At 47.0% G+C, this 14,049-nt stretch overlaps 1 protein-coding gene across 1 annotated transcript; it reads right to left on the bottom strand.

The window, feature by feature from the left end:
- Nucleotides 1–2,576: 2,576 nt before the first annotated feature.
- FOXQ1 (forkhead box Q1) lies at nucleotides 2,577–4,747 on the bottom strand. The gene has a single exon (XM_029590529.1). It carries the CDS (start codon nucleotides 4,206–4,208, stop codon nucleotides 3,132–3,134), a length of 1,077 nt encoding a protein of 358 aa, XP_029446389.1. The 5' UTR covers nucleotides 4,209–4,747; the 3' UTR covers nucleotides 2,577–3,131.
- Between the last annotated feature and the right edge of the window lie 9,302 nt (nucleotides 4,748–14,049).

Raw genomic sequence — 14,049 nt, 5'->3', positions numbered from 1 at the left:
ATTCTTTTTTAAACCAACTGTAGTATTAGTTTTGACAACATCCTTATGCAACAAATTCCACAGCTTTCTCAAATTCATTTCAAATCTGCTAGCAGCTGGTTTCATGGAGCATGCTGTAGTCAGGCCCACATTTAGGCATAGGCAACAGAGGCAATTGCCTAGCATACCAAACAAATACCCAGCCCAAAGAGGAGTGCAACTGTACCAAGAGGAGTCTGCTCTAGCAGCCCACTTCAAAGGTACCCCTATGGCACTCTGGAGGTAGAGGGACTTAACCTCGCTTAGTTCCTGGGTTTCCCACTCTCCAATCCTGCCTATGGGTGCCCAAATCCTAAATCCAGCTGTGCCCCTATTTCAAAGGGTAAAGATCAGTTCCCTATTTACTTGTTCCACCCCACTCAATTTTATGACCCTCAATAATTATTTTATAAATAATTAAAACATACTTAGTCCAGGTACTATGCTTGATAAATGAGCCTCATCAAATTCTCTCTCTTTCATTGCTTCATGTATTGCTAACATTCTTTCAGTGAGAAGGATCAAGATCCCTGAAACTCCACCCGTCATGCTAAAGTGGCACAACCAGTGTAATTTACTAGGCATATTCATTCATTTGAAATGAAATGGGAAATGTTAACATTTTTTTTTTTAATGAAATGGGAAACCCTCCCCCCCCAAAAAAAAACCCAAACAAACACAATATCATTCACTCTTGTTTTAAAACTTTGCAAACAAGGGGGAAATAAATTCCTCAAACTTTCCAAGCATCCCCTCTCCTACCATACTTTTGTTTTTCTTCATCGGACAGTAGTGATCCTTTATTGCTCCTACCCCTCCAGAGCCACACTTACAAATGGCAGCAGCAGAGCAAGACCAGTGGCATTGATAATTTCCTCCATACAAGCTGCTGCCAGAATGTCAGGACCTACTGGTGCCTTTCTATATGAAAGGAATTAAGACTGGTCTCCAGCCATGGACTGCGGGCATCCTATACAAGCATCGCTCTGGCACGGCAAGAGCAACCGGGAATAGCTCCTGTCCTGGGGAAAGAAGTAAGGGAAGGAGGGAGAATCAGAAGGCAGCTCCAGGAGGGCCTTTTTTCTTCAAGGTGGCCTGACTTTTTTTTATGTTTTCTCTTTTTACATTTTTGTTTTAAATACAAGAAATGAAGAACAATCCCCCCCCCCCCCAAAAAAAAACCCAAACCCCACCCATCTATACAAATCCCTGCAATTTTACACCTCCTTCTAGACCCACAGCCTTTTCTCTGGAATTATAGATCTGTATCTTGGGTTATCCAGCCAAAACTAAAACTAGAAGACATGTCAAAATATATAGATTAAAACAATGCTAAGGAATATTTAAAAAGATGTAAGGTTTCTGGATCTTACCAAAATCTCTGCCTTATGCAAGGTAACACAAGCCCAGTCACTTCTCTAAAGGAAAATTCTTTGCATGCAATTATGCCTTTTTATTGACAGACATAAAAATTATCCAGTGATTATGGATGTGAGTTTTTACGGCTGATGTCTTTATGATAAGGGGGGGGGGGGGGGAAGCTGTCAAATGCTATTAAGGATAGGCAATACTTGGATCTTTAAACACTGGTTACAGTTTAAAATTAAAAAAAAACTAAACTAAAATACCTATACCTAATTTCTTTTGTTTACTTTTTAACTAGTTTCACACAGGAAATACAGAGAGAGGTGACTCTGACCACCCCTATTTAAATTAAGTTTGAAGTCATGACCTTTATTTTCAGTTTTTATTTTAGTTTTCTTGGGAATGTTCTGTTTGTTGTAACAAGGTCATTTTTCCACTGATTGTTTTGTTCTAACACTTATTTTCCTGGGAATATCAAATAAAAACTGAAAGTCCTTAGTTTAGTTTAAAATTGTTCATCTGTTTTCTTGTTACAAAAACAATCCTTATTTTGAACATTAAAATATTTTCGTTCCCATGAATACCTAGGCTTTCTAAAGTAAAACAAAAAGTCTACCCGCTCTAATATATTTATACCGCTAGACAACTTGCACTTGTTTTCTTAAAACATTGAGAGACTGTGGGTTAGTTACAGGTGTTTACCTCCTGCCAGTGGTAGGATGAACAGGTTTGAGGTTTCCTTGGTCCTAGACTACTTTTTGCAAGAAAAAAGTCAGGAAATGGGTCCATCAGCATTACATAACAGCTTGATAGAACAGCTCACCTTTTCACAGGCACTCCTTTGCTCATCCTATAGGGAAACCATAGCTATTTCCTTAGGCAGGTCTCACGAGGGACGCAGAGGTGCTGCTGAACCCAGGTACGACCCCTCCCATGCCAGAAATTGCATTTGGGGAATTAGGTGTAATGTGGCCCCTTAGCTAAACGGACCTCAGCTTCCTCGGATTTTTCAGGCAATTCCAATTACCACTATTTTGGAAAAAACAAGGTAACTGAATCCATTCAACCATCACCTGTAGCGAAAGGATTGCTGAGTGACCACGTTACAATGTGATTTTTTTTTTTGCTGTCCACTTTTATTCGAAAATAAGCCTTATGCTCGAGTTTAATAAAATATACATACATATACAAAAAAAAAATCACCTGCTTTCCAGCGGCAGTGCTCCAGTTCTACAACTTACAGTGTTTTGTTTTTCTAAAAATTGCAATCACAGGTCGCTAGCTCAATTCCAGTGTTGTCAAGACTACTACATTTGGAAAAGCAACAGCTCAACCGTCAAACCTGCAATCTTAAACATTATTACAGTGTATATAAATAATTAAAAAAACACCCCTCCCCCCGAAATGACAGTAGTTGCTCTACAGTTTGTTTTCATTTGGCACAGTAATGCATTCGTTTGCTTGCAGAAATGACCTAGGAACCTTTCAACCTGACATTCATTTTCCAACAGAAAAAAAGGCGACTTCATCAGGTTCTTTTTTTTTTTTATAATTTAGTTAAAACTCGACCCTGAAACAAACAAAAAAATAAGACTGCACATTGAATCTGCTACTTAAAAACAAACATAAGAGAACATGGCAGACGACAATAAACGAACATAAAAAAAGCACGATTTACAGCCCCGGCGCAAACTGGCCTCGTCAATTCGGGAGCAGCCTCCGGGCCGGGCTGCGGAGGGGGCCTCTCTCTAAGCCATCAGAGTCTCCAGTTGCTGGCGGTAGGACCGGTAAGCGCCGCCGCACAGCAGCAGCTGCTCGGGCGAGGCGGCGGGCAGCAGCAGCGGGGCCAGAGCCTGGCACCCCTGCCCCCGCCGGGCATCCAGCAGCAGAGGCGGGGGCTCGGGTGCGCAGTAACCGTAGAGGGGCAGCACGGCGCCGCCCCCGCCCCCCAGGGGAAAGAGTCCGGCGGCGGCGGCGGCAGCCGCCGCGCCTCCCTGCGGGTAAGGCAGCAGCGGGTAGGCAGGAGGCGGCAGCAGGGGCCCCGAGGGCCACAGCACCCCGGGCTGGGCGGGGGGCCGGCGGGGGCAGGGCCGGCTCAGGATGCTCTCGATGGCGAAGGAGCTGCGGAACTTGCCGGGGCCGCCGCTCTCTTTCCCCGCTTCCTCCCGGCACTGCTGCTGCGGCGGCGGCGGCCGCGCGGGCGGGGGGCTGGAGCTGGGGCAGCGAGGGGGCGGCGCGTGCTGCTGCTGCGGGTCCCGGGCCGGCGCGCGCCCCTCCTCCTCCTCCTGCACGCGCCGGTGGTGCTGCTGCCCCTGCTGCTGCTGCTGGCAGAGTCGCTTCCTGCGGCGCCGGAAGACGCCGTCGGCGAAGGTGTACTCGCTGCTGGGGTTCAGCATCCAGTAGTTGTCCTTGCCCCAGGGCCGGGCCGGGTCGCGCAGCACCTTGACGAAGCAGTCGTTGAGCGACAGGTTGTGCCGCACCGAGTTGCGCCAGCCCGTGTAGGCGCCGCGGAAGAAGGGGAAGCGGCCCATCAGGTACTCGTTGATCTCGGCCAGGGTGAGGCGGCCGCTGCCCGAGTCGCGGATGGCCATGGCGATGAGCGCGATGTAGGAGTAGGGCGGCTTGGGGCGGCGGGTGTACGGCTTGCTGCCCTTGCCGCTCCTCTCCTCGTCCTGCTCCTCCTTCTCCCGGCAGGCTGCTGCGGGGGGCGGCGGCGGAGGCGGCGAGAGGGTGGGGCTGTTGGCGGCGCAGCCCCCGTCCGAGCCCAGCTCCTCGTCGTCCTCGGTGCCGGAGGCGGAGAGCGGGGAAGGCAGCTCCGGGCTCATCCCGCCCTGCGCTGCGGCCGGCTCCGTGTCAGCGGCGGAGGGGCATGGGAGGCGCCGGCCTTCTTGCAGAGCTCTCGCTGGGCAGCCCCGGCCACGCTGCGCTCTTCTCTGCTTGCGTTAAAAGAGAGATGGCCCGGAAGACAGCAAGTAACGCGAGCAAGAAAGTTTGGGGGAAAGTCTCTCCCGAGTTCAGTTGCCGGCGGCCTTCTGGCTTTTTTTTTTTCTTTGCCCTTTTCAGTCCAGGCTAAAGTTTTGATCAAGCGTTGCAGGTGGAGCCTGATGTGAACTCCCGTCCGTTACACGGATTACGAGTTTGTTGTTGTTCTTTTGCAACGCAACAAAACGTGTGTCCCACATACATTTATAGAGAGAGAAATACATTAACAATAAATCTCTCTCGCTCCGTTTCCCGAGGTGTTTTGGTCCTTCTGGAGGTAATGAGCTTGTCAAGAGAGGCGCGTGTGTGTGTGCGCGCGCCAGCCCCACAGCAGCCTCCGCTTGTCACGGAGCGCTCTCTGCTCCTCCACCTTCCCCGCGGCTTCTTTATAAAGTGCGGCCACAGAGGGAGGGCGGAGCTTAACCTACTCACCTACTTCCCCCTCCAGCCAATCTCGGCGGCCGAGGGGCGGAGAGGAAAGGTAGCAAGGTAGACCTGGGCTAATTAGACAGAGAAAGGGGTGTCCAGATTTAGCCTGGCATCATCCTTAGGCGCCGGGCAGAAAGGAAGGTGGGTGGTGGAAGTTTAGATGTTTTCGTCCCCCCCTCCCCCCCCCGCCTTTCCCAATCGGTCCTCCGCCTCCTGGTCCACAGCGAGGTGAGCCGCGGTTTTAAGGGCAGGTACTACCCAGGTGAAACGTGCTCTGTGACTTCTAGGTGGCAGAGTAGAACCAGCTACCTTTTTTTTTTTTTTTTTTTTAAACCTCTTGTTTTGTAACAAACCGGAATGTGATAGCTCCTGAGGAAAATAGGATGTTTTGCTGCAGTCATCCATTATTATTATTATTATTTTTTTCTTTACTACGATTCATGTTTATGATTTAAAAGAATTTTATACCTGTGCATAAAAAAAAACCCTCTCAAACGAGTTCTCTACAGGTTTTGTTGATTTTCAGATGCTTTCTAATGTATTCTATATGAATGAATTGCTCTCTAGAAACGAAATAAAACTAAACACTTCCATCTTTTTCTTTTTCCATTGTGCCAGTCTTGTAAACATTGTTCGTTGCAATCATTTACCTTGATTCCTGGGACGTCTAGCTGCAGGTGGCATTCACTTTCGGCTTTTTTTTTTTTTTTTTCCCGTGATACATTATTGTAACTTCACAGATCGTTTCCATTCATATGTGCCAGCCTTGGGAATGCCGATTTTCAGTTGTCAAAAGAAAGAATGATAACATACTGTTAAAAAGGCCAGACGAGGAAGATCTTGGACACCGAGTAATGCCCAGGTTCTGATCATCCATCGTTAAATGTGCAATAAAGTTAATGTGTTGGGGTTTGTATTTTAAGCCTGAGATTATTTTATAAACCGTTAGAGTATGACACCTATTCGCCGTTTATTCTTTAGATAATCTGCAGTTAGGAAGGTTGAAAACTCCTTTAAATTATTTGATTTTCAGGTTACCAAGGGAAGGATGCACGAAAAGAAGCTTCCATGCACATCAGCTTTAAAATGACTGCACGAAATAAAATTAATTTATCATCCGTTAACATGAGTACGTCTTTAAATGGAATTTGTCTTCACCTATACACCTGGAATCTTAAAAACGTGTCAGTATTACAAAATTATGTAAATCTGAACAGCAAAATCTATTAGAAAAAAAAAAGAGGTGTGGAAGATGCTTTGCTTTCTTTAACCCAAATAAAGACAGTACGATGTTTGGTTTGAAGTCTGTGCCTTGAGAATTATGTAACTGGTTGGCTTTGCTAAATGTCACTATTTGAGTTTAAGTTCAGGAAAAAGTATCAGATTCTTTGCAAACATGTACATTAAACTTCATGCCAATGTTAGGGGCAGATTTCCTCTACTTCCTGCCTTTGTTGTAAATTACACTTGATTCGTAAGAGTATCTGCTAATCTACGGTACCTTTGATGTTTATTTTATTACCTTTCCACCATTTGTGTAAAAATTGGACACATTGTTTCTTATCTTTATTCAAAGGACTTTCAAGCCATTTCAAATGTTCTAGATAAACATGGCAGGGGCTTTTTTTTTTGTGCAATGGCAGAATTTCAAGATTAGAAATGTTCGAGTATTTCTTAAAATTAAAGGGATCTGACTTGGAAATAAACACCAGCAGACCAGTATAGAAACACAACGTGTCATTGTGTATTCAGGCAACAACAGCAATGGCTCGACCTGCACTGACCCGATGGAGAGGGAGAATCGCTCTTCAAACCTGGTTACCAATGTATTTAGTTTAATTCAGAGAAAAGGTAACACCAATAACTTCTTCGTTGACCTTTATCCCTAACTGACTGAATCGAGGGAAAAGCACATTTAACATCTGCTGCTTAGGGAATCCCGACTTTAGGTCACAAGAAGAACCCCAGGGCTGGATGAGAATATTCAGCTCCTAGAGATAAATACACAGATGTCCATCACCAGGCTGTAAGAAGACACTTGGGGATGTAAACGTCTGGGAACAAATCAGAAATATATCTGAAGCATCCTTCTAAAAAACATTTTAGCAGGTAGATTGCAAATTGAGGGGAGGAGGAAGAAATTCCTTTAGGTTCTGTACTTTCGTGATTTGAGGAAACCATTTCTTGTACCCTGTATTTAGTTCTCTAATTTCGTTGCAGGCTGCACTGTCACCCTCTGTAAAATAGAAATCACTAAGAAGTAATTATTAACAATAGGTCCTTCTTATCACAGGCCAGGAAGGCACTAGCAGCTATGGGTTTATGCTGGTAAACAAGTTCACTAAGCAAACAGACATCGAATGGTAAACGTAAATATTCAACAGCAACCAGGGATCTGAGACCCATATACGAAAATGAAATCTTGTAAAGAAGGTAACCTATAAACGTTAATATGTTAATCACTCACTAGAGCGGAAGGTGCAGCACACTCACTGAAGGCATTTATAATAACCGTGAACATTGAAACTGGAGGTGGACCTGAAGAGAAAATAGCCTGATGTTTTTCCCCATATGATTTATTTAGTACAATTACTCCTGATTCTGTCTGTCTCTCTGGTTTATTGCGGTGGGTACCGGTCGTTGCCTGTCAAAAAAAAAAAAAAAAAAGGGGGCGATTGCTTATGTTTAAAGAGTAGTTTAAAAGGACATAGTTGTTTCTAGCAAAGGAGAGTTCATCTGCTGGTCCAAGAGCATGGTGTCACCCTGCCAACCTTTTTCAAATTAAGTACTTAACCAAGCAAAGCCTCCCAATTTATCCTGCCACTTCAGCTGTCGACAGGTGGGGGCGGGTGCAAGCTTTGTTTAGCTGCGTTCCCTAGTGAAGAAAGGCTGTCATTAGAGCCCCCTTATCTTTCCAGCAGAAGACTAGTCTAGACACCTGCCGAGGTCGGACAGAAGTGCAGGCTTGTTTATATAACCGAGGCTTTGGTTTTGCAACAGGGGACCCGACGCTCGTTTCTTTCTACTCCTGTCTTATAGCTGCGGGGTTTCGGTGACATCCCAGGAATGAGGAAGCCTGTGGAATATAATATACAGCTAACCCTCAAACGATATTAAAAATAGATTTCTTTGGATGGGCTCCCTGAAGCAGATCATGACATAAAGGCACGTTTTACCTGAAGTGAATAAAGAAAGGCTTTCCTAGCTGATGATTATCTAGTAAAGTTATTTGTGCAGGCAAATAAACGATTTGCTTTTAAAATAACGCGTACAGAAATCGTGGCGTTGAAAACACTAAGCCGAGTAACACATCGTTTAGATTTTAACTGTTAGAATATACACTGCAATACACTGAAGGAAAGTTTGCATATTTTGGTCACATTGTAAATGCGAGATATTACCTGATTTCCAGTTTTAGAACAGTTTCCTGAGAATTCAGCTGCAGATGCTTAAGTATTACAGAAGAAAAGCTCTGGAAGCGTTAGTATTTTGGAACTAAAGAAGGCAATCGCTAAAATGTCAACAAATTATAATACTTTTTATTATCAGAGTATTTTAAAACATGTTTTGGTAATTTAAAATGATTATTATTATTATTATTATTATTATTAAAGTGGATTACAGTCAGGAACTGTAGGTATGTTAGGGTTAACTGAAGACTTGGGATAGGGGTGGGAACCCAGTCAAAGCATGGGATAAGACTGTAGAAAATATTACACTTGTTTTGTCTCATTTCTTCTTTAAGTAGCTGAGCCAGAAACCTAACACTGATGTATGTTACTCTTCTGATAGCTTCTTAAAGTAATCTTAGGGAGTTTGATTAATTCTGTAAATTGTGCATTAAGTTTACAAGAGAATGTTTCACAAACAGATTAGAGGCTAGAAAGCATCACAAGTTCAAAGGAAAATTTATATTTAGTTTTCTTGATAACAGAATGGACAAATATTGAAAAAAATATTGCAGTATTGTAGATTAAAACTGACATTTTAATTGGAAATCTTTGTAGGTAATTGGGATGGGTGATCACTTTTGACTTTATTATGATATGTCCAGTACAAGGGTTTATATAAAGTTGAAATAGTTTAATAGGTCACCTATCTCTAGTTAAAAGAAAGCAATGCCATACCAAAGAAAGTGCATAGATCTAGCTAGAAAACATTACTCAGAGGAGAAGAACTAAATAGTTACTAATTATTCCAAACATTTAGCACTTGAGGCCTGGTTATTGGATTGATTAAGAAAAGGTAGACATATCTGTCTGGCAGAGTTGTCAAAAGTTGATTTCAGTTTTACCAATGATATTATTTATTTACATTAGTTTATTTATATATGATTTAAATACATGAAACTAATATATCTGTAGTGCAAGGAAGAATAGAAGATGGAGACATGGATAACAATACCTGTAGAAGATAAACATCCCATTACCCATACTTGTGAAAAACATTGCAAATTCAAACACATAGAGAATAGACTGCCTTCTGTTCAATCTGAACTGCAAATAAATGTACCACTTCAGTAATATTTTGTTATTGTTTTTAAGTATCATCTAGCAGGTGGAAATTTACAAAAATCAGATGAGGAGGTACTGCATACACTGTTGCAGGGCAAAATATCCAGTAAACAATGAATAAACAGCACTACTACTATTACTGCTTCTTCTACTATCTATCATGTCTTAAAGTGCTGCTAGAAATATGTAGCTTTAAACAGATAAACAGAAGAGGGAGAGTCCCTTCTCCATAGCACTTATACTTTGATCAAGACATACGTACATGACAACCAAGAGTCAATGGGAAGAATATTTGTTGTAGAGAAGTGGTTAGGTGTTAGGATTTGTGGGTTTGTGGGCCCTGGGCCGAGGTGAGAGATGGTACCACCCATGGGGAGGAGCCCCGTGAGCCTCACCGTCGGGAGGCGAGGTCTCAGCTGCTGGGTGTGTAGAACAGCAGGTACTGGAGAGAGAGAGAGAGCAGTAGAGCGACACTGCCTGCGGAGCGGGGAGTGTATCAGGAAGGTAACACAGACACAGAGGTGACACGGGGTCTGTGAAATGGGGTATACCCAAAGAGCATTCTTCTGTAGAGATGATACAGCAATAGGGTACACCTATGAGGATTCCTCAGTAGTGATGATACGGCAGTGGTCTACAGAGCGGGGTACACCGATGAGGGTTCCTCAGTAGTGATGAAACGGCAATGGTCCGCAGAGCGGGGTACACCGATGAGGGTTCCTCAGTAGTGATGAAACGGCAATGGTCTGCAGAGCGGGGTACACTGATGAGGGTTCTTCACTAGAGACGATACGGCAGGGTCCGCAAGCAGAAGTAGCGATGGTTCTGGAGGAAGCTCCAGGGAACGGGCTGGCAGTGATCCTAGGCGCAAGGCCCTCTGAGGATCGGATAGCCAGAGACAAGGAAAGGACCCCTGAGGAGCGGATACCCGGGACATCTCACGCCGAGGAAGCAGGAGCTGGAACGGGAAGTCTGTAGAGAGCGAGTGGATTCAGCAATGAGGGAACCCGTTGCCAAGTCGTAGGCAGACAGGGCCAGCCGGTTTAAGAGTCCATGATGAATTATGTCATCCAGGGGGGACACCTCCGAGGTTCCCGCCATGATGTGCTTAAGGCTGGCCTGAGAGTGCGCGCGCGCCTAAGGAACTCCGAGGGCAAGATGGTGGTCAGCAGCTCCTGTGTCGTCCAGGGAGGCCCGAGAACAGGGGCGGGCAGGCCGGCGATAGCTGGTGGAGGCCGCGAGACTACCTAATGGAGTCAGTGCAGAGAATCAAGAGGTGAGCAACAGTGGTCGCAGCCATCTGCGACCAACGGGCGTAACATTAGGATTTAAAGCAGCATCAAAAAGGTGAGTTTTTAATCTGGAATTGATTATGGCCAGAGATGGAACATGACACATTGACTCAGAACGTTTATTTTAGGCATATGGTGCAGCAAGTTGATAGTGGGAGTTGTTGGTAGAGGAGAACAGGACAGATAAGTGTGGCTTGCTTGATGAAAGGAATTTATGAGGAAGGGGGTAGTAGGGATGTGCAGGCAAAAAGTTTTCGTTGAAACGTTGATACTTTGAAGGTGAGGGTCGATTCCGTTCAATATGAAAGTATGGAGAAATCCATAAGTTGTGGATCTGTCCATACGTTTCCCGGTTCCCTAAATAAAAATTTAAACCCCCCACCCTCCTTAATCCCCCCCCAAGACTTACCAAAACTCCCTGGTGGTCCAGCGGGGAGTCAGGAAGCCATCCATGCACTCCTTTGCGATTTCCTCACGGCGCCGATAGCCTGTGTCACAGGGGCTGCCCCTGCCATTGGTCAGCCCCTGTCACATGGTCACGGTGCCATCTTGTGCTTCTACCACGTGACAGGTAGGTCATGTGGCAGGAGGTCGCTCTGGGACCCCCGCTGGACCGAACCGGAAGTTTTGGCCAGCTTGGGGGGGCCTCCTGACCCCCCCAAGCTGGCCAAAAGCTCCGGTTCGGTCCAGCGGGGGTCCCGGAGCGGAGGCGCGGAGGAGCACGTGACGCCGACGTCACGCCTCCTGACCCCCCCAAGCTGGCCAAAAGTTCCGGTTCGGTCCAGCGGGGGTCTGGGAGTGGAGGCGCGGAGGAGCACGTGATGCCGACGTCACGGCGCCATCTTGTGCTTCTACCACGTGACAGGTAGGTCATGTGGCAGGAGGTCGCTCCGGGACCCCCGCTGGACCCAACCGGAACTTTTGGCCAGCTTGGGGGGGCCTCCTGACCCCCCCAAGCTGGCCAAAAGCTCCGGTTGGGTCCAGCGGGGGTCCCGGAGCGGAGGCGCGGAGGAGCACGTGACGCTGACGTCACGCCTCCTGACCCCCCCAAGCTGGCCAAAAGTTCCGATTCGGTCCAGCGGGGGTCTGGGAGTGGAGGCGCGGAGGAGCACGTGATGCCGACGTCACGGCGCCATCTTGTGCTTCTACCACGTGACAGGTAGGTCATGTGGCAGTAGGTCGCTCCGGGACCCCCGCTGGACCCAACCAGAACTTTTGGCCAGCTTGGGGGGGCCTCCTGACCCCCCCAAGCTGGCCAAAAGTTACGGTTTGGTCCAGCGGGGGTCCGGGAGCGAACTGCGGAGGAGCACGTGACGCCGGCGAGACGTCGTGCTGGGCCCCGCCCCCTAAGCACACATGCGCAAGCGGGAGGGGGGGTCACTTCTTAAAGGGGCCAGCGCGGGAAATCCTAGGCATGACTCCTGATGACGTCACATGCTGCAGGGTATTTAAACCCTGCAGCTTGGACAAGCCTTTGCCTTGCAACGAGGTTCCTCAGGGTTCTGAGTTCTAGTTGCTGCTGTATCCTTGGTTTGCTTCTGACTCCTGGATTCCAACCCGGCTTGCTTCCTGACTTGTCTTCTGCTTCCGCCCCTTGGTTTTGGTATCGTCATCTGACTTCTGGCTTCAGACCTGGCTCCATCCCACAACTACGTCTCCAGCTTCTGTTCCTGGTTTGGTATTGACTTCTGACCTCTGGTTCCGACCTGGCTCTATTCACGACTCCATCTTCTGCTTCATCCCTGGCTTTGATTTGGATTGCTGACTCCTGGCCTCCGACCTGGCTTCGCTCCTGAACTCCGACTTCGGCTTCTTCCTCACCTCAAGTACCCGGTACTTGCTGGCCCAGAGGATTCTCCTAAGTCCCAGCGGCTCAGGCTCTCATGGGCTCCTCTCAGGGGAGCCGCGGGCTTCCAAGGGTGAAGACTCTTCAGCTACCTGGGCCCAGCCGTCATCCATCTCTTCAGCCTCTGCCTGGATCCTTGGTCGCATAGGGTCCCACCTAAGTCCAAGAGGCCCGGGTCCCTACAGGCTCCTCCTGGGGGGACTTCGGACTTCTAGGAGTCTCTTTTCTATTGCTTCTACAAGTACCTCCATGTCTATCTTTCTCCTGAAGATAAAAGTACAATTATTATCTATACTTTTATAAGTTGGGTTGAGGAAGGTTATTTCTGCCTTTATTAGTTGGTGATCAGACCAGGGTAAAATGGTGTGAGAAGTATTGATCAGACAGTTACCGGTTTTGGCAAATATTAGGTCTAGAATACGTCTCACTTTATGAGTAGCTTTGGAAACAAATTGGGACCATCCTAAAGCTTTCATTGTCTCTAGAAATGTTTTATAGATTGCTATTCTCAGTGCTTTATCTACAAGGAGGTTAAAGTCTCCTACAATTTAGGTAGATTCTGGTGAAGGGAACATCTTAGCGAATAATTCAATTAGTGGGGAGCAATTGTTTTGTAGTATACCTGGAAGACAATAAACCAGTCCTGTGTTTAGTTGTGAAGATTGTTGTGTGCCCTGTCCGCGCTCGGCCGAAGCACGGGCCTGTTGACCTCTCCAACTCCTCTGCAGGTCCCGGGTTGGCCTCTCCAGCAGCAGCCGCAAGCTCCTCCAGGCCTCAGCATCCCACGGCAGCGGTCGCCGGGCCTTTCTCAGCGCACCAGGCCTCATTTCTGGGGCAGAAGATTAAGGCCGAAGAGACTCTGATCCACCATAAAGTCAATAAGAGACTTTGATCATAAGGTTGTGGGTTCTAGCCCCCACACCGGCACTTCCAAGAACAATTGATTCCAAGCTCATGGGTTCAAGCCCCCACATCTATGAAGCCAAGAGCAATTGATTCCAAGCTTGTGGGTTCAAGCTCCCACATCAAGAATTCCAAGAACATCGACACCACTCAGACCATCACTGTCCTGTTCAGTTGCTCATCCCAGACCTCGCTCCTGTCGACCGTCTCCTGGAGTCGTGCCGTTCTGTCCAGTATCCCATGTTCAACAGTGACCGGAGACCCTGACCCAGTTGGGATTACCATCGAGCACAGCATCGGGTCGACAGCATGTGTGTACTAGTTTGCCTCCGTGTCTCATCTCCTGTTCCAGCATCCTCCTGTTCCTCATTCCCCCAGGTAGTATCTTTTGGACTGACTCTCTGGTACTGACCTCTGCCTGCTCTTGACCATGTTGATTGCTGCCCGGATACTGACCTCTGCCTGCCTCCTTGACCACATCTGATATCTGGAACCTGATCCCTGCTTTGACTGACTACTCTCGGACTGATACTTGGAACTTGACCCCTGCTTTGGCTGACTACTCTCAGACTGATCTTTGGAACTTGATCTCTGTGACTACTGACCACGCCTCCTGGATTCTAGCCCTTCTCCTAGCCTTGTCATTGCAGACACTGTACTGGCCTTCATTGATCCCTCCAGCCTCCAGTCTAGACATCGA

The sequence above is a fragment of the Rhinatrema bivittatum genome, chromosome 2, assembly GCF_901001135.1.
Source record: "Rhinatrema bivittatum chromosome 2, aRhiBiv1.1, whole genome shotgun sequence".
NCBI lineage: Eukaryota > Metazoa > Chordata > Amphibia > Gymnophiona > Rhinatrematidae > Rhinatrema > Rhinatrema bivittatum.
The sequence above is the reverse complement of the archived record's forward strand: the minus strand, read 5'-3'. Positions and strand labels throughout refer to the sequence as shown.

Excerpts from the sequence above, each read along its gene's own strand:
- FOXQ1 (XM_029590529.1), bottom strand. The coding sequence starts at position 4,208 with ATGAGCCCGGAGCTGCCTTCCCCGCTCTCCGCCTCCGGCACCGAGGAC.